Here is a 23,476-nt window from a genome sequence, read left to right as displayed (position 1 = left end):
GTGATGCAAGGGAACAGCAGCCAGCGTTGGCAACAAGCAGCTGGGTCTTTCAGGAAAGCGTCAGATCAATCTGGTGAGGGGAAGGATCCCCAGTAACTCTGTCACTAATCATCCCCAAGGATCACAGAGCTCCCAAATCTGTTAGAAAAAGAGCATAATTATGACAGGACCAAAATCCATGGGAAATAAGAGTTGCCATGGCAACTGGCATCCTCACAACTCTAATCTCCTTTGCGTTCTTGCACAGACTCAATGACTCCTAAACCACGTGGAGGAAAAAAAAAACCTGTCTAGCAGGTGGGTTCATTGAGGAAAAGCAGTGTTAGAGGTGCTTCCCTGCAGAACAGACCCATTTCCACATGGTTTCTCAGAAAGGGAGCCTTTGTGCACCTCTTGTTCCAAGCATTGCACCTCACCCACCAGGAGTGCAGAGGAACTGCTATAACATAATCAATATTTCCTTCTTAACTACCCTTGTATCAGAAAGAAAAAACTTATTAATTATTAAAACATTCCTGTTTTCAAATAAAAGCAACATGAAGATAAAATCCAAAGCAGACAAGCTGAGTTTTGAAATGGGAATGTGGTTCCCTGCACTGGTGCCAATGAGTGGTTTTTCAAACACTCCTCTTTACAGACAGCAGTACCCAAAAACCACTCCAGCATCCCCACACACATATCAGATCCAGCCACTGGGCTTATTTTTCTTCGTGACAGCCTTATCACAGCATTAATACCCGATCTGTCTGTCCACCAGCACGCTTTAAAGGAGGTTTAGGTTTAAAGCTGAGCAGCCCTATTGCTAAAATCTCTGAGCTCTGCACACTTTGGGGCATTTCCCTTCCATTCCGGTACTGGTTGAGCCTGGGGAGTTCACCCACCATCAGGGAGGGCAGCACAGCGTGAACCGCAGGGTTCACTGGAGTTCTCCACGCCAAAAGCCAAAGCAGCGCTATTGATCCAAAGGAAACTGCTCCAGATCAGCCAGCGACAAACGAGCACACGCTCTGCCCATGGTGTGCCCTTGCCGCGGGTCTGACATCGCTGAGCTCAGCTGGGCTCGCCTCCGGTGCCGTGCAGCTCTGCCCCGGGACCCTCCGCTGTACCGGGCTGCCCCGCTGCCTCCGCCAGCCCCGCCGGAGCCGGGAATAGCGACTCACGGAACAGCGACGGGATGGTAACAGCAGGGTTTGGAAATCGCCCTCTTGTTACCGGGGAGAGAGGCCTCGGGGCAGCGTCTGCACCGACACGTCCCGTCAATGACCGGAGTGAGCGACTGCGCTTTAGGCAGGGACCGAGGGCCCTGCGGCACCGAGATGGGCACCGGGAGAGGAACCGGGCACGGGCACCGGCGGTCGCGATCTCCCTCCCTCCCGCTATCCCCCGGGAGCGGAGCGGACGGAGGCCCTGGGGCACCCACGACACCGCCATAGCCGCCGCTGGGGTACGGAACGACCGCGCCGGCAAAGAGGCGTCTGAGTGCCGGGGCGAAGAACCAGGAGGACGTGGCCGGAGCGGAGCGCGGCAGCGCAGGCCGGTGCCGGTCGCTGCTGGTGCCGGTCCGCGCTCCCTCCCTCGCTCTCTCTGTCCCTCAGTCCCTCCCTCACTCACCCCTCGCCGCCTCCGCCGCCGCCGCCGCCGCCTCCCGGCTCGCGCGCCGCGCACACGCACGCGCACACGCCGGGGCCGCGCGGGCGCGGAGGGGAACGGGGAGGACGGGGACGGAGGCATCGCGCGTGCGCGGGCGGCCGGACCGCCGGGCCGCCAGGGGGCGCCGCAGCGCGCGGCGCGGGGTGAGAGGTCGGAACGATGGCGGCGGCCTTGGGCGAGGAGGCGCCGGACAACGAGGACTACTATGGGCTGCTGAACGTGCGCCGTGAGGTGCGGCCGCGGGGCCGCGCGGGGCCGCGCGGGGCCGGGCGGGGTGAGGCCAGACCCTCGTGTGCGCCCGGCGGGAGCGGCGCCCCTGCGGCGTGTCCTCCGCACGGGCCGGGCTGCTGCCGCTGCTGCTGCTGGCGGCGGCGGAGCGGGAGAGCGCGGGCCGGGCCCTCCCGGGTGGGTGAGACGGGGGAGCGCCCGCTGAGGCCGGGAAATGCGGGGTTTGCTCCGAATTGCGGCGGTCTGGGCGCTGCCGGGGCGCTCCTGGTGCAGCTCCGCGCACGCCGCGCACACCCGCGTCCCCTGGGGCACGGCTGGGGAGGCTTCCCGAACCTTTCCAGTTTGGAAACAGCCAGGGATTTCTGCTAAACGTTTATCCCGCCAAAAAAAGGATCGAGAATCCTTTTTTTCACTTTTAAGAATAGATGGATGTTAATTGGTGCGGGTTTGTTGCACTGGAACAGTTAGGAACTTATTGGGAGATAACTGCTTTTTTTATGATTAATATTAGGCAGATCTGCAAAGATCTGGATGTAGAAACTGTGCTGTAATTTGTTTCAGCGAGTGCAGCAGGAATATAGCTGTTATATATATATTTGTGTGTGTATAAATATGTATAAAAAGCCCATCCAGTCCATCAGCCTGGGTGTGGCCATTGTAGCTGGACAAGGCTCGTATTGAACCACCACTGCTGAGTGCAATAGGATATCCAGACTTGGAAGCGATTCAGTCTGAGAGCTTGGAAGAATTCCCTCTGGAGCTCCTGTCAGCCCCTGAGCTGCAGGGACAGCCCCCTGTGCCTCGTGTGTAGGAATCGGCTGCATTCCTGAAGGAACAGCGTGTGATGGTCACGCTGTTCGCAGAACTCTCTGATGCTGAGCTCCTTTTTAAAAAAAATCAAGCCCTTGTCTGGTTTAAAGCCAGCAAGGCCATGCTTGTACATTCCTTGGGAACTTTCGTAATTCCCCTCCAAAACGTCAGCAGCGTGCAGAGGTTAAAACAGAGCTGGGAACCACGCAGGGGTTATGACTGCTGGGGAAGGTTTAATGGTTAACTTAGCCAGGTTCCAGAGCAGGACATTCAGGTTTTGTACAGCAGGGAGCTGGAAACTGAATCAAAGGGGTCTGCAAGGGAGTAATTCCAACAGAGAGGAGTGGGTGCTTTGTTAATTATTGTAATTATTTTCAGCAGTACTGTCCTGCAGTGGATGTGGTGAGCAGCATGTCTGGGTGCTGACACAGGGTGGTGTGGCAGCTGGGCTTGGAGCTGCAGTGACCCCATGGAGGCAGGATCCTGTGAGCAGGAGTTGCTCTCTGTGTGTGGGAATGATTCATTTTTTAGACACGTTAGTCTGCTAAAAACACGGTGCTGTGTTTGGGACCTTAAATGAGACCTTTCAATGTTGACCAGAGTTTTGGTAATAAAAATGTAACTTACATGCTGTTATTTGTGACTGCATTTCCTGGCAGCCTAAAAACGACGGCAGGGTTTCTTTAGTGGTTTTGAAGAGGCTGTTGCTTGTGGAATATTGAACCAATGACCCAAACTACTCAGTGATGATGAAATGCCCAATCTAACATTTTATTGAACATGGCATTTATGAAAAATGAACCTGCTCATTTCTATTATATAATCAATAGCACATTAAACCATTTATCATTAATTTGATTTAAAAATGCCATTTTGGGGCTATATGTTCCCCTGCCTTCCCAGTTGAGTTTAAATTTGATATCCGAGAAAGCATAAGGTAGTAAAAAGAAATAAGCTTAATTGTAGCTGCCCTTTCTGTCTTGGGACCAGCAAATTTGGCAGCTCCTCTTTTGCTGTATCATTTCAAAACATTAACAAGGAACAATAAAAATGTGCAGAATAAACATTCTGAGCTGTCCTCAAATCCAGACAGATTCCTGGTTGTGACAGAAGTGAATGTGGTTTTGTGATGGAAACCCTCCTTGCCACAAGTGGTGAAAAAGATGTTACTTCAAGAAATTACCTTTTAGGAACTTCATTTCCCCAGTGAAAGCTAGGAACCTGTGACAGCTTTGCTTCCTGAAGGCTCTCAGTAAATGGAATTTGTATCTGTAAATCCACTTCTGAGTGCTCCCCTCACTGACTGCACTGGGTCCTGACTGGGGCAGCCCCTGGGGACAGCCTGGACCATCAGGTTTTGGTTATTTTACTCTGGATGTTCCTCCTGGAATGGCTTTCTGTGCCCAGGAACTGGTTCTTGCCTGGACAGTTTGAGAACTGGATGGTCGGGCTCTTTCAAGCTCTGCCTGGGGGAAGTTCTTGTTGATTTTAGCAACTGCACTTCTGAAAAGTCGTTGTTAAGCAATCTCCAAGGAATGGGCAGGAACAGGAACTGCAATGCAAGGGATTGCAGTAGCAGGGTGAGGTGAGAGAGGGGAGATTACCAAGACTCTCCAGAGTCCAAAAATAACATTGCTGGGAGATGGTAATGGAAGGAGCAGGGGTTTTTCCCTATTGATTCTGAACGAGCCATCCCTGTCCTTGGAAGGAGGCCAGGTGCCATCTGAGGTCCCAGAGTGGTTGCAGTAAAGGACAAGGCAGGTTCATTTGTGATTTGTTTGGTGGCACACTGTCCCTGGCTTTGTAGATAGATGAGGCACCTTCCTCCTTCACAGCACAACACAGACCCTGGTGGAGAGCACAATGGGGCACTGGGGAGCACACGGCAGGTGCTGGGATGAGAGCAGAACCATGGGTTTACATTTCTTACCTTTACAGCTGTGCTTTTGGATAGTTGCAATGTCCTCTTGAGGGCTGAGATTGAAATATGAGTAGAATTTGTTGTACATCTCTGGATTTATATATTTTTATCTGAGATGACTTTGCTTTTTCCTTCTCTTCTGATTTGGAGGGGAATACCTGTATTATATAGTTGTATTAGGCAACTAATACATTTGCATTAGTATACAATACTATATACTTGTATTATTTGTCTAATACAAATGTATACAGTTGTATACATTTGTATTAGACAACTAATACAAATATATACAACTATAATACCTGTATTATATAGTTGTATATAGTTGTATCAGTTGCCTAATACCTGTATTAGGTAGTTGCCTAATACACCTAGTCTGAACATGAATGGTGGGGTTTTTGCATCCTTTTTTATACCTGATTATGCACTGATGAGGTGCCCTGTTGCACTACAGATAGCATGGACAATCCTGGTGTGATAATTGAATATTTTATTAACTTACGTAGCGAACCAGTAACGCGTTCTTGATTTTGGTCCAAATTAATGCAACGTAACAGCTGACAGACTTCCCTTTCAGGACTGATCTTGAGAGTGGCCTTTTGGCCGTGGCCTTGGCTGTCCTTGCTGATTGTTTGTGGTTTCCACAGGCCTCCCAGGAGGAGCTGAAGGCGGCGTACCGCCGGCTGTGCATGCTCTACCACCCCGACAAGCACCGCGACCCCGAGCTCAAGAGCCAGGCTGAGCGTCTCTTCAACCTTGTCCACCAAGCCTATGAAGGTCAGGGGGAGGCTGAGCTTTGCAGGGGGGTTCTGGGAGAGCTGTGCCTTCATGCTTTTTGAAGATATTTATTATTACAAAGCAATAATTAAATTTGGTGATACTTACCAATGCTGTTTCCTGCTTCTGTACCATAAGTCAGAGGGGAAATCCCTTATAAATGCTGCAGGGAATGAGATGAGGAGTGTGTGTCTTACCTCCTGCATGCTGTAAATGATCTTCTCATCACTTCACTTACTTCTAAAGACCTCTTCCACAGGAGAATAAAGGCTGAAAAGCTTCAAGTAGAGATATCATTTAATATTGTACTGATGAACTGCTGCATCTCTGGGTCTGTTCCCTGTCACCTGGCCGTGGTCTCCATTTCTAGCAAGTTCTTATATTTTGGTTTCAATTTGCAGTGCTTAGTGATCCACAGACCAGAGCCATCTATGACATATATGGGAGGAGAGGACTGGAGATGGAAGGCTGGGAGGTGAGAGAAATCGAGCACATTCTGGCCAGTGGCCTTGACTAAGCCCACCTTTATCTGCCATGGTTCTATCAGCTGCACTGACACCTGGCTGGTAATAAATGCCTCTGGGTTTGAAGGCATCCTTGGTTAGTTATTTCTGTCTCTCTCTGTCCCTGCTGGAACACCATGATGGATTTCCAGAGAACCCTTTGGTTTTGCACTTGACAAGAGAACAATAAACCTGACACTCAGAGTTCCCTGGAAGGATATTACCATGACAGGCAACATCTTTATCTGAGACAAATGTGTCATTATTGTCCATCTAGCCCCAACTTTTTCATCCAAAACTTGTTTTTTTCAGCATTAACTAGCTTCTGAGTTTGAAATTACTTTTCTTCCTGGGCCTTTTGGGGTGGGTCGAGCTGGGTTTTTTTAATGTGTTTGGTTTAGTTTTGGTTGGGTTTTATGGGCATGGAAACAGAACTTGTCCATTCATATCTGTCCAGCTCTGGAGTCCCTTGCTAGCCTCTGCCAGCCCTGGTTGATTGCTCTATGCTGCTTGAAGCAGAATCCTGTGCTATTGGGCCAGGTCAGCCCCAAGGTCAAACTTGGAGTCAGTTGCTAGAAATGTGGAGCAGATCCAGCATGTAACAAATGCTTTGAAAACCAGATTTTTTTAACTGCTTTTGGCAGACTTGATCTTATTTTGCAGAGCAAAATCCAATACTCTTTCTATCCATTCCAAAACTGGGCCTATATAAAACCCTCATTCCCTGAGCCATGTCAGGTAAGCAGCTGTGAACCAGCACAGCCTGAAATCACACAGCTCTTGTGGAATCAATTTACCTCAGGCCAGAGAGATTCAGTTATTTTCATTTTTGTGTCCACACGTGGTAGAGCAGTTAATGGATCACTGAGGGTAACAGCTGCACTGCAGTGTCCTGTACTTGTGGTTAGATAGCCCTTTGCCCTGGTTTTGTCACAGAATTGAAATAACAAAACCATTTTCTGTTCTCTCAAGGCATGGTTTTCTCTCATGCCTGCCCTTTGATCTGGCCTGGGTGCTTTGTTCCAAACTCTGACTGTTGAAATTGGCTTTCAGCAGCTGGGGCAGTGTGTTTTAGTGCATTCTGCACCCAAGGCTCTGAACCCCAGCACTGCACTGCCCTGAGCAGCCTCTGTCTGGTAATGGTTTGGTTTTCATTGCTTTTTGAGCAGGTTGTGGAACGAAAGAGAACTGCAGCTGAAATCAGGGAAGAATTTGAGCGTCTGCAGAGGGAGAGGGAAGAGAGGAGACTGCAGCAGAGAACTAATCCAAAGGTAAGCAAAGACTTAATCCTGGTCTCAAGAGTGGGCCTGTAATTATCTCCAGTGTGCAGGGGGTGCTGAGCCTAGGTGAGGGCCCAGAGGAAGGAGCCCCTCAGGTGTCTGCACTTGCTGCATGACTTTCTGTCTTTTGCATATGCAGTTTCTCTGCATAATATAGGGCAAACAGCTCATTCTTTGAACAATCCCTTACTGAATATTCTTCTTTTCTTAGCAAAACATGTTGAGACAAAATACCTTTTTCAGCAATTTTCAGAAAATAGACCTAGCACTGAAATATTTATGATTTCTTTCCAAGTTTACTAAATAATTGTAACTCGCTGCAGTTACCTGACAGGTTTTCCCTTTGGCACTGCTGCAGTGTCACAACAATGCAGGGAGCTGTTCAAATGCATCTTGAAACCAGCAACAAATCTGAAGCATCCCTAAGCCAGCTGGGCAGCAGCACAGTGAGCAAAGTCAATCTGAACAGGGTTAGTGCCTGTTTTTGGAAAGGGTGATTGTGCCCTCAGGGTGAGAATCATCCTGGATGCTGTTCCCATCTCAGTCTGTTCGAGCAGTGTCTGACTCACCTCAGCTCACCTTGGCTGGTCAGAGGTGCTCAGGATTCCCATTGGGATGGACATGGCAATTGGCCAGAGTATCCATAGCTCAGACTCGAGGTGTCTTTGCTGCCTCTTGGCTTGATGAGTGTGTGAGGCAAACCTGGGGTTTGTCAGGATGGTCCCTGACTGAAGTTTCAAAGCTTGTTGAATCACAAAAATCTTGCTTCTTATGCAATGACTAACATTATCCAAGAGCTGCACTTACTATTAACTAAATTAATTCATACATTAGTGTAAAATCACAATGTCTTCTGAGTGGACAGATGTGGGATTGCAGTGGTGCTTAGGACTGGATCTTAAGGAAAACATCCACCTAAGCAGAGCTGTAATATTTTGGCACATTCACCTTGGCACCACCTTTGGATGTGCACTGCTCTTAGCAAAGCAATTGTGCTGTCCAGATCTCCAGGCTGTGGGTAGTTTATAGACACTAAGAACTGCTTTGTACTAGAAGGGTAAACAAGCATAAAGTGTTGTGTGAGTATCTGTTGACAGCTTTATTCCAGGCAGGAAGGGATTTCTGTGTGCCACAAGCCAGGCAGGGCAAACTATCCCTGCTGGAGGTGTGGGTGAGTGGGGTCACAGAGGTGTTTGCAGAGAGGGGCATGGTTGTCTCCCACCCTGCTGCTCCCTGCTGCAGGAATGTGACATTTTCCCTGCCGTGGCTGCGAGCTGCACTGTGAGCCTGTGTCCTGGGATAAAATTAGCCATCTGGGTGTTTACAGCAATTGCAGGCTGGCAGCTGATGGAAATGCCTCTCCAGGCAGTGTTCCCGTGGAATTGGGGAGCACAGCTGTGATCATTTCATACACGAGCACAAGTTATTTTAAAATTTCCAACGTTTTGTCGGTTCTATAAAACAGTTTCACAAAAATAAAGCATTTTAACCAGGAATGTTGAGCAATAACCAGATGTAGGCAATTTGGAGGGTTGAAATTGAGTCTCCTATTTGCTTTTAGAGCTTTGTTTTTGCTTTCAAAGATGTGCAGAAGGGTTGAAAAGTTCATTACTAGGTTTAAGAAGAACCTGTTAGCTTCCTGTTAGGAGAAATTAAATCCAGTTATTTTCCTGCTGTGGAAGGTCAATATGTAAGGAACACAGGTGCCTTAAGGCAAAGCCTGGCATAACTTACAGGTATCACCTTGCTGAAGGTAAATCCCTAAGTAAAAAGTAAGGAGGAAGTATATTTTCCTCTGGCACATGTACGAATTCCATCAGTGAAGCGTGTTACCTTTTCACAGGCTGGCAAATAAAGGTGATTTTCAAAGCCAATCCCAGCTCTGATGGTTCCATAGTGCCACTCCTGCTTCCTGCCCTGCTGAGCTGCTGCAGTGTGGGCACCACTGGCTCCTGAGCAGGAGTTCCAGCTCTCTCCTGCTGCCCTTCCTTTGGGGAGAGCTCCTCCATGCTCAGAGCAGGTGGGAGCTGGGAGCAGCAGCAATCTCCCCTCCATTATCCGGAGGCATAGGGGTGCTCTTGTTCTCTGGGAATATTTTTAACTTTGCCATCTGCTGCTTTTCCTGTGCTTGTGCCTGAACCAGTTTCCTTGCCAGGATCCACAGAGCTCCCAGGGTGACTTCACCTGCTTGGCAGGAGCTGGAGGGTCTGCCCAGGGTTCACCTCTGACCTCAGGGAAAAAGAGAAGAGTAAGAGGGAGACACTCCTTTTCTCTGAGCAGATCTTGTTGATTTTCATGGAGAGGTTCAGTGTTTTCCTTGTTTCCTTGGGAGGAATATTTGCTGTACAATTCATACATGGGTAAAAGGAAATCTTAGTATTTCGAGTGTGTTTTAGAGAAAAGAGGTGCAATGAATTTCAGGAATGCATGTGGATCTTGGTGCATCTTTCCAAAGGGTGCAGCATTGTGGCACCAGTAAGCCAAGTACAGCAAGATTGTCACCAAATGGTGTTTGCTAGCCCAGGACTGAGCCCTTCCAGGGTGGTTAGAGGTTTTCCATTGCTTCCCTCTTCTTTTGGCCTGGTTTCAAGGATCAGCATGGCACAGGAGAGGGCTGAAACTGGAGAAGCTGTATGGTCTGGAGTCACCTGAAGGTGACTTTGCAGATGGTTCCTGAAAGTGCAGAAAGGGCAGAAGCTGCTTGTTGGTGCCACCACCATGCAGAACAATGAATGAAATTGCTCTGAAATTCACCAGCTGCCAAGGCTGGTTAGTAAGCAGCTGGGGCACAGCCCCTGTTCCAGGATTCAACTGGAAATAACCACACCTTTCAGTTTTAAAATATTTATCCAATTTTTGCTTCATGAGGAAATAAACACTGAGAAGAGGCTGGGAATCTCCACAGCAAATGGATAGCTTGGGTGCCCAGGCAGAGAAAAGGTTCCAGTCCTGTCAGACTCTGCAATTCTTCCTTTATTTACAGTCCAACATTTGACTAGAGTGGAGCAATCAAGGAAAAATGCTCCCTCAGACTGAAATAAGGATTTATTCCAGCCATGCTTGGCCTGAGTGTGGATGGGGTTTGTAGCTGCCCAGCTAGTGAGTTCCATATACAAACTGCTCCGAGTTCAGTCTGTGCTTGTGCACAGAGGGGGGGTTTTATTGCAATCCATATGTTTTATAGGAGCTGGGATGCTGTCAGATGGGTCCATAGGGAAGGTTTCCAAAGCCTCTTGAAGTTATATGACCCAGACAAGTACCTAATTGTGCTCTTTTCAAAGAAACACACTCCTGCAGTTAGTCTGAGGGAGCACAGCAGCAGGTAGCCAGGCTATTGTGCTGTGACCTAGTTTTTTGTAGGAATAAGTTTTTCTATAGTCTGAGAAAGGAAATATTTACCACTTGCTAAGAGTATGTCTTTTTCAAGCCTTCCTTCTGATCACAAAGTATAAACTAGAAGAAGAAATCAAAATATTTTGCTAACAAGGTCAATTGAAAGTGAATTATACAGTTCAGTACTAAGTTGGTTTAGGTAACTCATCAGAAGAAGCCTGTAGAGGTTTTCTGTCCAAGTTCCATTGAAGAAAATCAATTTCTAGAATATATTATTTCAACTTTTAAATACTGACAGAGCACAGTCATTTGTGGTGAAAGAAGAAACCTGCTATGTAAAGGTGTTCTACCTGCTTCTGTAATGTGTCACTATAGAAAAATGATCCCCTGGGATTGCAAGTTGAGTTTGTGCTGAAAAACTGCCTTTTCTCCAGTCTGTTTGATGATTTATATTGCTGTTTAGAAATATTGTAATCATTCACTTTTGTTTTGTGCATTTGGAAATGCATTTTAGAGTGGTAAAAGTAATTGCAGAGCAACGGAAAGCTGCACAAAAATGTAATCATACCCAGGGACGGTTCTGTGCACGCCAGATGTTTGCTAATGCTGAATGCCTGTTTCCCTTGTCATCCCTCAGGGAACAATTAGTGTGGGAATAGATGCCACTGACCTGTTTGATCGCTATGATGAGGAGTATGAAGATGTGCCTGGGAGCAGCTTTCCCCAGATTGAGATCAACAAAATGCACATATCCCAGTCCATCGAGGTGAGGAGGGCGAACTGTGCCATGTGAGCGGGGCGTGAGTGAGTGCAGAGCACAGAACACAGAACGCTCTGCTCCTGCCTCTCAGCAGGGTTTGGGAGGGACAGCACAGGTGGGAAGAGGCAGCTTGGGGCCAGCAGAATGCTGGGTTGGCTCTGGAGCCTTTGGGCACCTGGTCCTGCCCTCCTGGCAGGGAGATGCTCAGTGCCCAGTCCTCACTGAATGGGATGTGTTCGGTGTATGGCACCCAGTCCTGAGGATGAGCATAAGGAAAAGGATGGGAAGCATTTCCTCTTTCAGAGAGTTGTAGAAATTTAGTCTGCTAGAGAGATGAGAATGGTTTACAGCTCAAGGTCAGGTGGTACATTACAGGTGTCACAATTATCTGGTACTGTAAGAATTATCTGACTTTTTGCCGTGCTTGATGTTGGACTACAAAATCATTTACACTCTGCAGTGGTGGTTATGTCCTTACAGAACATGCACTAAATGTGTGAACTGGGATCAGAGTTACTTGAAACAATATATTCCTTTTTCAGGCACCCCTGACTTCCACAGATACAGCAATACTGTCTGGAAACCTTTCCACCCAGAATGGGAATGGAGGGGGATCAATTAATCTTGCACTGAGACGAGTGACATCTGCCAAGGGATGGGGAGAGGTAAGAGTACCCCTGTTGTGCAATTTTATATTCAATCTGTTACTTGATGTTCTATTTTTTGGGGGGGAGCTTTAGCTGTGGTCCATCTCTCATTTTCTGTATTCTGTAAAATGTAGAAAAATTAATTATTAAAGGAATTTGAGACAAAGGGAATACCAAACCTTGTTTTTGTGAGAGTTTTCTCCACATTCCCAGGTGCCAGCAGCAGTCACCTGTAGCTTTACAAAACTGGCTTTGTTTTACCCATGGGCTCCAACTCAGTGAAACACCTTTTTTTCTTCTGAATGCAAAGCTGAAGAGAAGGGAGGGTGCTGAAAGAGGTTGTAAATGTTACTCAGATGTGTAAAACAGCTATGATGAAAATGATGCTCATGCCATACTTTGTCACTATTGTAAAGGATGATTTCCTCTAACACTCTGGCACTGTGTATTCCAACAGTTGGAATTTGGAGCTGGAGACCTTCATGGACCTCTCTTTGGGCTGAAGATATTTCGTAATCTTACACCAAGATGGTAAATATTAGAAAAATGGCCTAGTAGTTAATATCCCACAAAAGGGAGCTAAATGACTTGAATTCTCTTTCACATTAATTTTGGATTAATTTTCTGTCCTACAAAATAAGGTGTTTACACTTCAGACTTGAGGTCATACTTGTGTTGTCAAAATGCCTGCATTCTTTTTGGGTGTTGGTGCCCTCATTTTTCATATTTCCAGTTAAGGAAGGTCTGTGTTCCACATCCTTAGATTTGTACTTCATCTTGTCACGATTTATCATACTTGAGGCAGAGCAACAGAAGTTTGCTCTGGGAACAGAACAAAAAATGGGGAACTCTTCTGAGGCTTCCATGTGTGAGAGGGAGTTTTTGACAGCAAAACAGGAGATGAAAATAATGCCAATTTTGCCACTAAGCTCATGTCTGTTCACAAATGAGTAGAAGTCTCAGATTGCAAAGGAGAATCCAAGGTAAGGCCTGTGATTGGAGCCACATGTCAGAGCATCATAGGAGCTCATGTAGGTTCCTCCTGTTTACATTTTCAAATTTAGTGCGTCTGCCATTCCTCAGAGCTTGTACAGGATTCATGTTCCCTGGGGAGTGCTTTAGCACTGGTTTTTAGGATTACTGAATAGCAGGGCTGCTCTGTGCCAGCAGCCCAGTGTGCTGTTCTGCAGAGAGCAGGACGTTACCTGCACAGGGCAGGAAGGGGAAGGCTGGGTGCCTGGGCACAGACAATAAACCAGGGCACAGCTGCTCTCCTGGGCACTGCTGTGCTCAGGGCAGTCTGAATTCATTTTAACTTTTCCCTGAAAGCCTTGCAGGATGGTCTCTGGGCACTCAGTAAAAATTCCTGGGCAAGAAAGACTCTGAGGCCAGCTGGGAGCCTGTGTTTTTTTTCACTGACAAGTTTTTCCTCATGTTTCTAGTTTCATCACCACAAACTGTGCCCTGCAGTTCTCATCGCGCGGGGTCCGCCCCGGCCTCACCACGGTCCTGGCCCGAAACCTGGACAAGAACACCATGGGCTACCTGCAGTGGAGGTGGGGCATCCAGTCAGCCATGAACACCAGCATTGTCCGGGACACCAAAAGCAGCCACCTCACCCTGGCAATGCAGGTGAGAGCCACAGGCAGCACAGGGATCCTGTGGGAGAGAGCAGCCTCACCTGCCTGGCCCAGCAGTGTTTTGCTCTTGGGAGTTTGCAGTTTATTGCAGCTTGAGATACATGAAAAGTCTCTGTTTTGGCCTGCACATTCAAAGAATGGGTCAGAGTTCTTCAGTTCTCAGTCTCAGAGTTGTTAATTGTATCTTATCTATAAAATTTTTTCTCCTATCCAGCCAAGGTCTGCTCAGCAGGACAATTCCAGGTACACTGCCTGCCCCCAGGGCAGCGTTATCTCTTTATACTACAAACTACATATAACATGTTTACAATTACTTCCCAATACCTATCACCTATGTTAGACACTGAGCTTCTACTCTAAACCAATCCAAAAGTGCCAATATCACAGCAGAAGATGGAGGTAGAGAAGAAGAAGAAAAAAGGCTGGACACGCCCAAATCCTTCCATCTTGTCCCCAAAACCCCAAAATCTACTTTTTGACCTAGTGATAATTTTATTATTACACTACTTAAACTTCTGTGGCTATCAGGCCTTCACACAAAGCTGGTAATTCGCTCCATAGGTCATAATCAAACCCACAGGTGTTCTGGGCTGTGTGCCAGGGTCTCTGAGCCCCCTGGCAGGGGTCCTGGCAACTCTGGACACCCAGAGGGATGTGCTGAGTTCTGACATTTTGCCTTGGGATTACAGGTTAAGGAAGGTTGTAAGTGGCAAGAACTGCTTTGTGTTCTGTGCTTCAAGGTTGAGAAAGGAAATTGGGGGTGCAGCATTGACCAAAGGTATGTTCTGATATGTTTGTGCCTCTTGTGTTTCAGCTGGGAATCCCCCATTCTTTCATGATGGTCAGTTACCAGCATAAGTTTCAGGATGAGGATCAAACACGAGTGAAAGGTTCTCTCAAGTAAGTGCTCAAGAGGGAATTCACATTGCTCACAGCCTGAGGACTCTGTCCTCTCCTGCTGCTGTAGGCCTCCAGGTTCCACACAAACCAAATGCTTCTGTGGCCCTTGGGAGCCTGCTTTTCACTATTTAAATCTGGTAAAGGCTGAAGTGAATGTCTTGAAGGCTTAGTCCTGTGTGCCTCTGCACTTGAGTGGAACTAATAATACTTGTGTATGATATCTCTGCATCATCCCTACTGAAAGCTAGAAGTTCTTGTTCACTACTTAGCAAGCTGGAAGGTCTCATCTCACCTTGGAGGTACACTGTGAATCTTCCAGAGGCCAACATCTGCTGCAAACAGATGCATTTCCATGCTTTACTTGATTGGGAATTACAGGATTCAGTAAAGAGAAATTCAGATATCTTCTCTGTCTTAACAGTTCTTGGTTCTGTCATTCTAGGGTGGGTTTCTTTGGGACCATAGTGGAGTATGGAGCAGAGAGGAAGATCTCCAGACACAGTGTTCTAGGAGCCACTGTCAGCGTTGGTGTTCCCCAAGGAGTGTCCTTGAAAATCAAGTCAGTTCAAGATCTCAACTCTTTATTACAGATGCTGACCATAACTCCCATGATTCTATTTCCAGTATTCAGGTGGGAAGGTGCCAGTCCCAGGTCAATACAGGTGTATTGATACATCACTGGGAGAGGGTGCAGCTGCCCTCAACCCTAATGCAAGCTGTAAGCCCATCATAAGCAATGGGTGCTTTCCACTGCTGTGACTCACAGCCTGGGCCACCTGTCTGTGTGTGTGTGCATCAGAATATTCTGAAATGCAGCTTAAATTGAGATTTGGAGCACTCTGGTAAGTGAATGGAAGATTTCTGAAAGTATTAGTAGAGATGGATTCCATGTGTATTGTGCTGTGTACAAGTGAATGCTTGAATTAGGGAATTACCATTGCCTAATGCAGATGATTGTACCATTAACAAGGTGCAGTTCACAGAAGGACAGAGCTCATTAAGTGTCCCTGTGGGGTGTGAAACTGCTGAAGGGCCTGAAGAATTCAGGCCCAAGGAAACTCATGTTTTCTAAAATAAATATTGTTACAGACTTCAGAAAAATGTTTATGTACACCTGCCCTGAAGGCCCATTCCAGTATTATGAGCACAGGCCTTCTCTAGAAGCATTTTCTCTTCTTTCATGAGGATGTTCGTCCCTTTTTCAGTTGAAATTAATGACCAAGCAAATTCTCCTAAGATTAAAAAAAGAACTTTAGAATGGTCAGGTATATCACGAGCTGCTGCTTCAAAGTCTGGCTCTGGCTGGTGTCAGCTGCCTTTTCTGCCGTTGGCTTTTTCACTTTATCAGGCTTTTCACATTTTGAGCTCCTCATTCATCTCCCCTTGGTTCATCAGCAAGCACTGCTGCTAAGTGTGCTTCATCAGGCACATCCAGCTCTGCTTTTCCTCTTACCATCCCTCTGCTCTTCTTTGTTGCAGGCTGAATAGGGCCAGCCAGACCTACTTCTTCCCTGTGCATCTAACAGATCAGCTGCTTCCCAGTGCTGTGTTCTATGCCACCGTGGGACCTCTCGTTATCTACTTTGCCATGCACAGGCTGGTCATCAAACCCTACCTCAGGGCACAGAAGGAGAGGTGAGCTTGCACATTCCTCAGGAAGTTTTTTTGGGCTTATTTGTGTGAGGCTGAAGGGTGGGTAAGGAGACCCTGCCAGTTTCTGCCTGAATCCCAGCTCTGCCTTCCTTCTGCCAGGGAGCTGGAGAAGCAGCGGGAGAGCACAGCCAGTGACATCCTACAGAAGAAACAGGAGGCTGAAGCAGCAGTGAGTCTTTCTTAGTGAAAGGAAACTCTTTTCACTCTGGACCATTGTCCTTTGGCCACAGTGTGTGACCCTGTGTGATTTCTGCTCTGCCATTTGTGTCGTGACAGGTCCGGTTAATGCAGGAGTCAGTCCGAAGGATAATTGAAGCAGAGGAAGCCAGAATGGGTAAAGATTATGATATCATTTACTTGTTCTATAAATTTGGAGAGAAGAAGGAACAATGCAAAGGTGGTGTTTCTTCATTCCCACTCCTGATAAAGTGCAACTTAGATGCTGCTGTGCCTGTAGTGGGGGAGCCCTATTATGACTCAGCTCCAGGTGCCTGAGCTTAAGAGGGATCACAGAATTTTATCTTGGGATATGGTGTGAAGTGGATCAACAGACTGAAGACAACAGTCTGGAATTACCTCTTCCCCAGAGAGAGGTGTTTCTATAAAAAGGTGCAAAAGTTGTAGTCTGAAATTCAGGTTTTACTGATTTTTCCCTTACATGATTTGTTACTGGATCATAATGGGAATCTGGTCTCTTATGGTTACTAGCAGTTTTCCACAGAATGTTCCAAAGTGAACTGAAATCCACTTGGACTGGCACATCAGTGTGACACTGAGGTCCTGTCACTCCATTCTAGTGCTGAAGGTTGCTAACAAACACCCAAGTAAAAATGTTGTTCCTTGTTGGGAAGTGTGGGTTCAGGCCAGGAGAATTAAATCTCACTGAAAGCAAGAGAAAATACTGGGATGGTCTTTTTGTCAGTGGAAGCCTTTCATCACAGTTGTGATTTCCTGGGAAATGCAGGTCTGATTGTAGTGAATGCCTGGTATGGGAAGTTTGTTAACGACAACAGCAGGAAGAATGAGAAGGTGAAGGTTATAGATGTGACTGTGCCTCTGCAGTGCTTGGTGAAGGACTCTAAACTCATCCTTACAGAGGCCTCCAAGGTAAGTAAATGTTCTGTCAGTGCCCAGACTCAGGGACTCAAATGTGTGGCCCAGAATTTTGTTTGAACCGTGTGGTGTCCTGCCAGGGGATCTCTCCAGTGGCTCTGGATCAATTCACAGATGCCATTTACCAACCAAGTATTACACGCTCCCAGGAACTTCTGTTTCTTGGGGCTTTTCCAGTGCCAGTGGGACAGTGGGTGTTACAGACCTTGGGGGTGTACACCAGAAATTTCCCAACCCCCTGGTTTACTTTTATGCACCAAAAACTTGTGTAAATGATTCCCCAGTGTCTTAACTTGCTGGCAGCAAAACTCCTTTTATTTTTTTTTTCTTTATGACACTTTGTCCTTGGCAGTAATAAATGTTTTTGGGCAGCTGGAGAGCTGTGAAAGTCCATTCCCTGATGGTCAGTCTGTCCTTCTCTGATTCAAGGCTGGGCTGCCAGGCTTCTACGACCCCTGTGTGGGTGAGGAGAAGAGTTTGAAAGTGCTTTATCAGTTCCGAGGAGTTCTGCACCAGGTGATGTCAGCTGACAATGAGGCCCTTAGGATACCAAAGCAATGTGAGTAGCACAGACTGCCCAGCATCTTCCTTGGGGAACCAGAAATGGGCTCCTTCAGCTCTGTGGTCAAGCACACAGAACTGGGGTTCAGAACTGGAATGGGCTGACCATGACTTTCCTCTGGAGTAAGGCCCAAAAGAACTCAGCAGCAGCTCTGCAGCTGTTTGTACCAGCTAGTTTGTATCTCTTACTGTGGCTGGAAGCAGAGGCCTCCCACAGGTGCCAGTGTCCTTCTGTGCAGTTTGCAGTGCTGGGTGGCCATTTGGGGAGTGAATTTAATGTATGAAGGCCTGAGTCAGATTTCTTCCTTGTCCCCATTTATCTTACCTGCCAAAACATTTTCCCTGCTGGAATAGCTCTGTGAAACCAGTAACTTTTACTGGCACTCCTGTGGCTCTGGTGGGTTGACTCAAGGGCACAGACCTTTGTTTGCTCTAGACCAGCTCCCTGCCCAGTGTGAGCAGCACATCCAACTGACACAGCTTCCAGAAGTGCATTGGAGGCTTATTTGAGTTGTGTCTAATGAGCAGCCAGAGGTGTTGCTGCCTGTCCTTGGTACAGTTCCTTGTTCTCCCCACAGCTCACAGGATCGATGCCGACGGCTAATCCGGGAGCGCGCGTCCCCCACGGTCCCTGGCTCAACAGAAACTGCAAAACCTCCCCCGGACGCTGCCAGTTTGAACAGAGACACTTTTATTTTTACTGTCTGTACAGCAGGAGGTGTCCTGCTGGTTCTGTTAGGGACAAAAGGACAGACCCTGCTGCTGCAGGCGGCTCCCAGGCAATATCTGAGTTGTGGCTCGGTACCCAATAAAGCAGCGTGACTCTGAGTGCACAGTGCTTTCTGCAGGGGCTCAGGGCCTCCTGCTCCCAGCTTCCTGCACTCACACTTCTCTCCTGGCACTCAGCAGGGATGAAGACCTGTTCTTCTCACTCCTCCACGTACTTCCTGGGGTAGGTAACACACCTTCTTCCTTCTCCTGAGGGGAATTTCAGTTCTCTGGCCACCTCCTGGAAGTCCCCTGTCCAAATACTTTTGGAGAGAGGTCAGTGATTGTTTCAATCTCAAATCTGTGTTTGAAATGCACTTGTTAAAAAAAGTATGTGCTTAAATATGAATGAATTTGCCTTTTGAAGTAATATTGATCTCCTCAGCACCAATCTGTCCAGCTGCTCATTTCCAACACTGCTCTTCCAGACAAGGACATGGTGTATCATAGTTTTATTAATTCTTCTGCCACCCCCAACCATGTATTGTCAAGGATTTCCAGAAAAGAGGAAAGCAAGTGAGGGAGAAGGACAGCAATTAATTTCATTTGATTCTGATGCTGCAACTATCTCTTCACATCTAATTTATTTCTTGTAAAAATAAATGTAGTTCATAAAATAAGCCATACCAAAGTGAGGAGAGAGGCCAAATGGATTAAGAGCTGAAAATGGTACACTCATCTGCTCTTTCTGAAAAGCAGCAGTTACAGCATAGATCCATTGGCTTTATCTTGCCTAGAAGCCCTGGCAGGGATTTCCAGCAGAAGGGCAGTCCTGGGCTGGTGATCCAGCAGCTGGAAACAGCACTTTGTAGAATCTGCTACACACTGGGTACATCAGCACGTCTGAGGCTTTTGCAGAGAGACAAGGAATCGTGGTGGCTGTTCCTTGATCATAGTTTTGCTCTGGCTAAGTCCAGAGCAGCTTTCATTGCTCATGGGTGACAGCAGAGGGGAAAACATCCATGTCTTGGCAGTGCAGAGTTGCTTTCAACAACTCCTGCCATAACTCCTTTCCTGACATGGACCTGGCCCCTGTTCTGTGCAGCTGTGGTTCTCTGTGCTCTGGTCACTGCACCAGGAGAATGAGATTTCCAAAAGAAATGCTTTCCCCTGTAAAAAACAAGTTCATATTATGAAGGGGTGTTCATTTGTTTTTATTAAAACCAAAACTTTTCAGTTGTGACCAGTTCCTGGTGCAGGGCTTTATTTCACTTATGGCCAGCGTTCTGTCAATCTCAAAGTAAATGTAAAATGTGCAATAAATTATATTCGGCTGAAAAGCAGCTCCCATTCCCTTTGCATCTGTAGGAAGTTCCTGAGATGAAACCCCTGGAAAGCAAGGGTTTGTAAACATAACAGCACTCTCCATCCCATCCAACTTATTGACCTCTGCTGGGTGGGACTGGGCAGAAATCTAAATCTCCTCCAGTTCCTTTTTGATGTCACTGTGTGAGGTGCATGGTCAGAAGTGAGGAGCCAGCCTGTAGGGACTAGGACATGGCACAAGAGCATCCCTGAGAGCCAGATGCTCACTCAATCTCCCCAGTCTCTTCCTTGTTTTCTATCAGTGCCACGTTTTGCCAAAACTGTAAGAACATCCCCACTGCAGAACCACAGCCTTCACCACCATATCCTTGCTGTGAGCAGCTGCCATTTAACAGCCACAACTCCCCTGGGACTTCTTTTTTTGCCTCTCTATAATTCAAAATTACCAACAGAATTAAAATAGAAGCTCTAAGCAAGCAGAGCTGAGCTTCCAGCCTAGCTTCCAGCATGACCTAGTGCCATTTCCAAAAGGTTGAGCTGCCTTTTCAGTGTGCCAAGGTGTTCAGGCTGCTGCTTTGATGGCAGCACTGCCTGTGGGCTTGTGGCACATCCACGAGCTGCAGGGTGCTGTGGAGTCCTTGGTGCTGCCGGGTGAGAGGGAGGGATTTCTCTTTCAGCAGAGTTCACAGGGGCTTGGTTTGGGTCTGGCCAAGCCTCCAGTCCTTGCAAGGGGGTGCAGGGCTGTTCCTGAGGCTGCAGGGCCCTGCTGCCAGGACCACTCTGACACCATTGGCATCCTAAGCCCTGTCCCCAGCTCAGTGCTTGCACCTTCAGCAGCCCCTGGCACATTCCCAGCAGTGTCCCTGCTCTCTGCAGCCACTCAAGCAGTGCCTCCCTCCCAACCTCCTCCCTGCCCAGCCCAGGGCTCCATCACCATGTTCCACATTCTAGCAAGGAGCAGCTGCTCCACAGAAAGGTGGGGATCCCCGCCAGCTCTTCCTATCCCCACCTGAGTGTATTGTTTTGGGAAGAGCACTTCAAGTGTTAAGTCTTCCTGCTGCCTGGCACAACAGCTCACAAGCCAATAAATCATAACAGCAGACTCCTGAGTTTGGAATATAACAAACTCATTGTTCATTTGTCTCACATGTAAGAAAAAAACATGGTTCATTAGAAGTTTTAATGAAAAAATAAAGTTCTGAATTAAACTATAATTATACATGGCTGAAAGTGATGAACTAAAAGAATGGAGATGTTACTTTTTTATTTCTCTCTCTGATATTGTAACGTGCTGGACACCATCCACTGGGATAAATCCGAAAAGGGGACAGAACAAGAGTCAGTCACATTGATTAGTGTTGAACCTCTGTGAAAAAGAGCCAGTTCACTTGACAGTGCACCATTTCTCCCATAAAAGCTTCAGGAACACAGTCTACAGAGGTCCAGTTGAACTGCAGACACGCTGTAAACACAAGAGATACAAATTTCAGACCAGGTCTAACCCTTGTGCAGTTGTGGCCGGGATCTTCCAAAGCATTTCTGGGGAAATGGCAGCACTGGAGAACTTTGGTTATTTTTCTGGCTGCAAAGGACAGTCAGGCAGCCATTGGGAGCGAGTCTTTGGCAAACTCCTTGGTGGTTCCACATAGCTTCTGAAGGCAGCACAGCACAGTCATGGTTGAGAGATTTCACAGAAGCTGGTTTTCTGAAACCCAGTCAGGTGTTACAGCTTGGTGGAACGAGATTTTTTTCAAGAACCAGGAGAGAACAGCTGCATGTTGTGCACTTCTGTCGCCCTTTCCCACATCGTGGAGCCCCAGGGTGCTGTGGTACTGGGCTGCCTGAGGCTCTGGCAGCCCTGGGGGCAATGTCTGAAGGAGGGCACTTGCCCCTGTGTGCTAGCAAGACCCTCAGTCATCACCAGGATGCATCTCCTGGTGAGCCAATCCTCAGACAAGGCAGTGCTCCAGCGCTGTGGGACTGCAGAGCTCCTGGGGTCGTGTTCCTGCTGGCACAGCTGGCCTGGCTCAGCTGCTGTGCCAGCCAGTGCTTCTCTGAGCCTCTTCCTGGGCAGAGCACACACTGTTCTTCAGGCATCACCTCACAGACACACCTCGAAGCATCAACCCCACTTGTGTGATCCATGTGGATCTGTCTGGCCATTGAGGAACAATGCCAGCATCTCCCTGGCCTTGTGCATGAGCTGTGACTTCCCATCGTGGTCCTGAAGGGATTTCCCATGGGCTAAGGCCCAGGAGGTCCTGCCTGCAGTGCTGGCCAGGGCCTCAACGCTCTCCTGTCCATTCCAGACAGATCCTCATTGCACTTCATCCTGTAGCTGCATTGCCTGCATTTGATCTGTCATTGCTACCAACAGAATAAAGATTCTGGCTTTTTGGTTACAGTGCAGTTCCAAAAAACAAACAGCGAAAGCAAAAATCAACTCAGCTGTCATACTTGGATGGACATGATCAAATTCCAAACCAGACCTGCCAGGTTCTACATTTCCTTTGGCCCCTCTTACAGCCCATGTTTGAATTCTGGGCTGAGAAAAAGGAGAGTCATCTTCTTAAAACAGCACCATAGAGGTTAACGAAGGGACAGGAAATGGAGCAGTTTCCCCCCATACACACATTTGAGCTGTTCATGCAAATAAATCACGAAAAAACCACTGTAAGAAGAGACCTTCTAGGAAGGAATCTGATGCCACTGATCCCCCACGCTGCCTGTCCAGGAAAAGGGTTACTCCTTCCTGCCAGGGCGCTGTCCCTTGGCACAGGAGGGAGCCCCAAGTCTTGTTTGCACTTGGATGATGCCAAATGACAGAACTCCCCTCTGCTCAGGCCTGTGGAAGCAGCAGCAGATCACACAGAGGCCACAGCACTGAGGCTGACTCCTATGGAGTCTCAGGATATCTAAGATTTGATCTATACGGACAAATGGGCAGGTATAATATCACATTGAATTTAAAACACAGGGCCATTTACTCTTCAGACTCTTCACACAGACTCCCTCCTCCTCCCCTCCCTCTTTGGGGAGGAGGAGGAGTTTTCTAGCACAGAGAAGATTTGCAGTTTCCCAATGGGATGAGAAAACCTACTTGGCAAAGGTATAGTACATCACCCAGTCATCATAACCAGACAAAACTCCACTGAGCTCAGAGAGCTCTGTCTGTCTGTCTGTCCCTCGAGAGTCTCTCGCCACAGTTCCGCCCAGTCGGCCGCTCCCAGCTCCGGCTGCCCGCGGCTCGGCGATTCCTCATTCCCGGGCCACAGGCCGGCTGGGCAGCCCTCCTGCCTGAGCAGAGCAGTTCAGGGGAGCCCTCCCCGGCCTCGCAGCCGGCACCCACGGCTCTCCCACCAACACAGAGCACCAGCACGGGCCTCCCCCCTAGTCCAGAAAGCGCCTGCGCGAGCCCGTCCGGGAGCGGTTCGAGCGGCGAATGTCAAACTTGGAGTCCCGGCACTTCTGGCAGATGTAGATCTCTGGGACGTTCGACTTGCGGATTTTGGCGCAGGAGAGGTGGATCCAAGTGTGGCACTCGTTGCACTCGATCATGGGCCGCCCAGCGAAAGGCTTCATGCAGAAGCAAGTGACCAGGTCCCACGAGTCGTCATCTGCAAAGACAAATGGCAAAGATATGTTTTTAGTGGCTGATGCCTCTCG

The 23,476-nt window shown here is 47.9% G+C and overlaps 3 protein-coding genes across 9 annotated transcripts in view; 1 reads left to right on the top strand and 2 right to left on the bottom strand.

Annotated features, from left to right (window-relative positions):
• Window positions 1–1,735, bottom strand: part of CAMTA1 (calmodulin binding transcription activator 1) — a 242,706-nt gene extending 240,971 nt beyond the window's left edge. For 3 of the 5 annotated variants that reach the window (XM_074558612.1, XM_074558613.1, XM_074558617.1), the window contains exon 1: window positions 1,612–1,728. The gene's annotated coding sequence lies outside the window, so the exon portion shown is untranslated. Of the gene's footprint in view, window positions 1–1,611 lie in introns of all 5 variants that reach the window. The other 2 variants (XM_074558614.1, XM_074558616.1) reach the window with 1 other exon arrangement.
• Window positions 1,723–22,214, top strand: DNAJC11 (DnaJ heat shock protein family (Hsp40) member C11). Of its 3 annotated transcripts, none has more exons than XM_074558640.1 (16): window positions 1,723–1,881; window positions 5,257–5,386; window positions 5,788–5,861; window positions 7,059–7,160; window positions 11,140–11,268; window positions 11,805–11,927; window positions 12,367–12,440; window positions 13,352–13,541; window positions 14,364–14,449; window positions 14,892–15,008; window positions 15,929–16,084; window positions 16,202–16,271; window positions 16,379–16,436; window positions 17,067–17,209; window positions 17,645–17,774; window positions 18,355–22,214. In XM_074558640.1, exons 1-16 carry the CDS (start codon window positions 1,810–1,812, stop codon window positions 18,378–18,380), a joined length of 1,680 nt encoding a protein of 559 aa, XP_074414741.1. In that variant the 5' UTR covers window positions 1,723–1,809; the 3' UTR covers window positions 18,381–22,214. The 3 variants fall into 3 exon arrangements, with proteins under 3 accessions (XP_074414741.1, XP_074414742.1, XP_074414744.1); XM_074558641.1 differs by having other exon boundaries at window positions 1,800–1,924; XM_074558643.1 differs by lacking the exon at window positions 1,723–1,881 and adding an exon at window positions 2,037–2,055.
• The window catches only part of PHF13 (PHD finger protein 13), a 5,080-nt gene continuing 3,122 nt past the window's right edge, over window positions 21,519–23,476 (bottom strand). Inside the window, exon 5 of the mRNA XM_074558646.1 lies at window positions 21,519–23,427. Within this exon, the coding sequence (XP_074414747.1) occupies window positions 23,201–23,427 (227 nt within the window). The 3' untranslated portion in view covers window positions 21,519–23,200. The remainder of the gene's footprint in view (window positions 23,428–23,476) is intronic.

This window comes from Zonotrichia albicollis, chromosome 25 (genome assembly GCF_047830755.1).
Source record: "Zonotrichia albicollis isolate bZonAlb1 chromosome 25, bZonAlb1.hap1, whole genome shotgun sequence".
Lineage (NCBI taxonomy): Eukaryota > Metazoa > Chordata > Aves > Passeriformes > Passerellidae > Zonotrichia > Zonotrichia albicollis.
This window is presented reverse-complemented; position numbering and strand designations above follow the sequence as displayed.

Coding starts and splice junctions, on each gene's coding strand:
- DNAJC11 (XM_074558640.1), top strand. CDS start 1,810: ATGGCGGCGGCCTTGGGCGAGGAGGCGCCGGACAACGAGGACTACTAT. Junction 7,161..11,139: donor AGCAGAGAACTAATCCAAAG/GTAAGCAAAGAC, acceptor GTCATCCCTCAG/GGAACAATTAGTGTGGGAAT. Junction 14,450..14,891: donor CGAGTGAAAGGTTCTCTCAA/GTAAGTGCTCAA, acceptor CTGTCATTCTAG/GGTGGGTTTCTTTGGGACCA.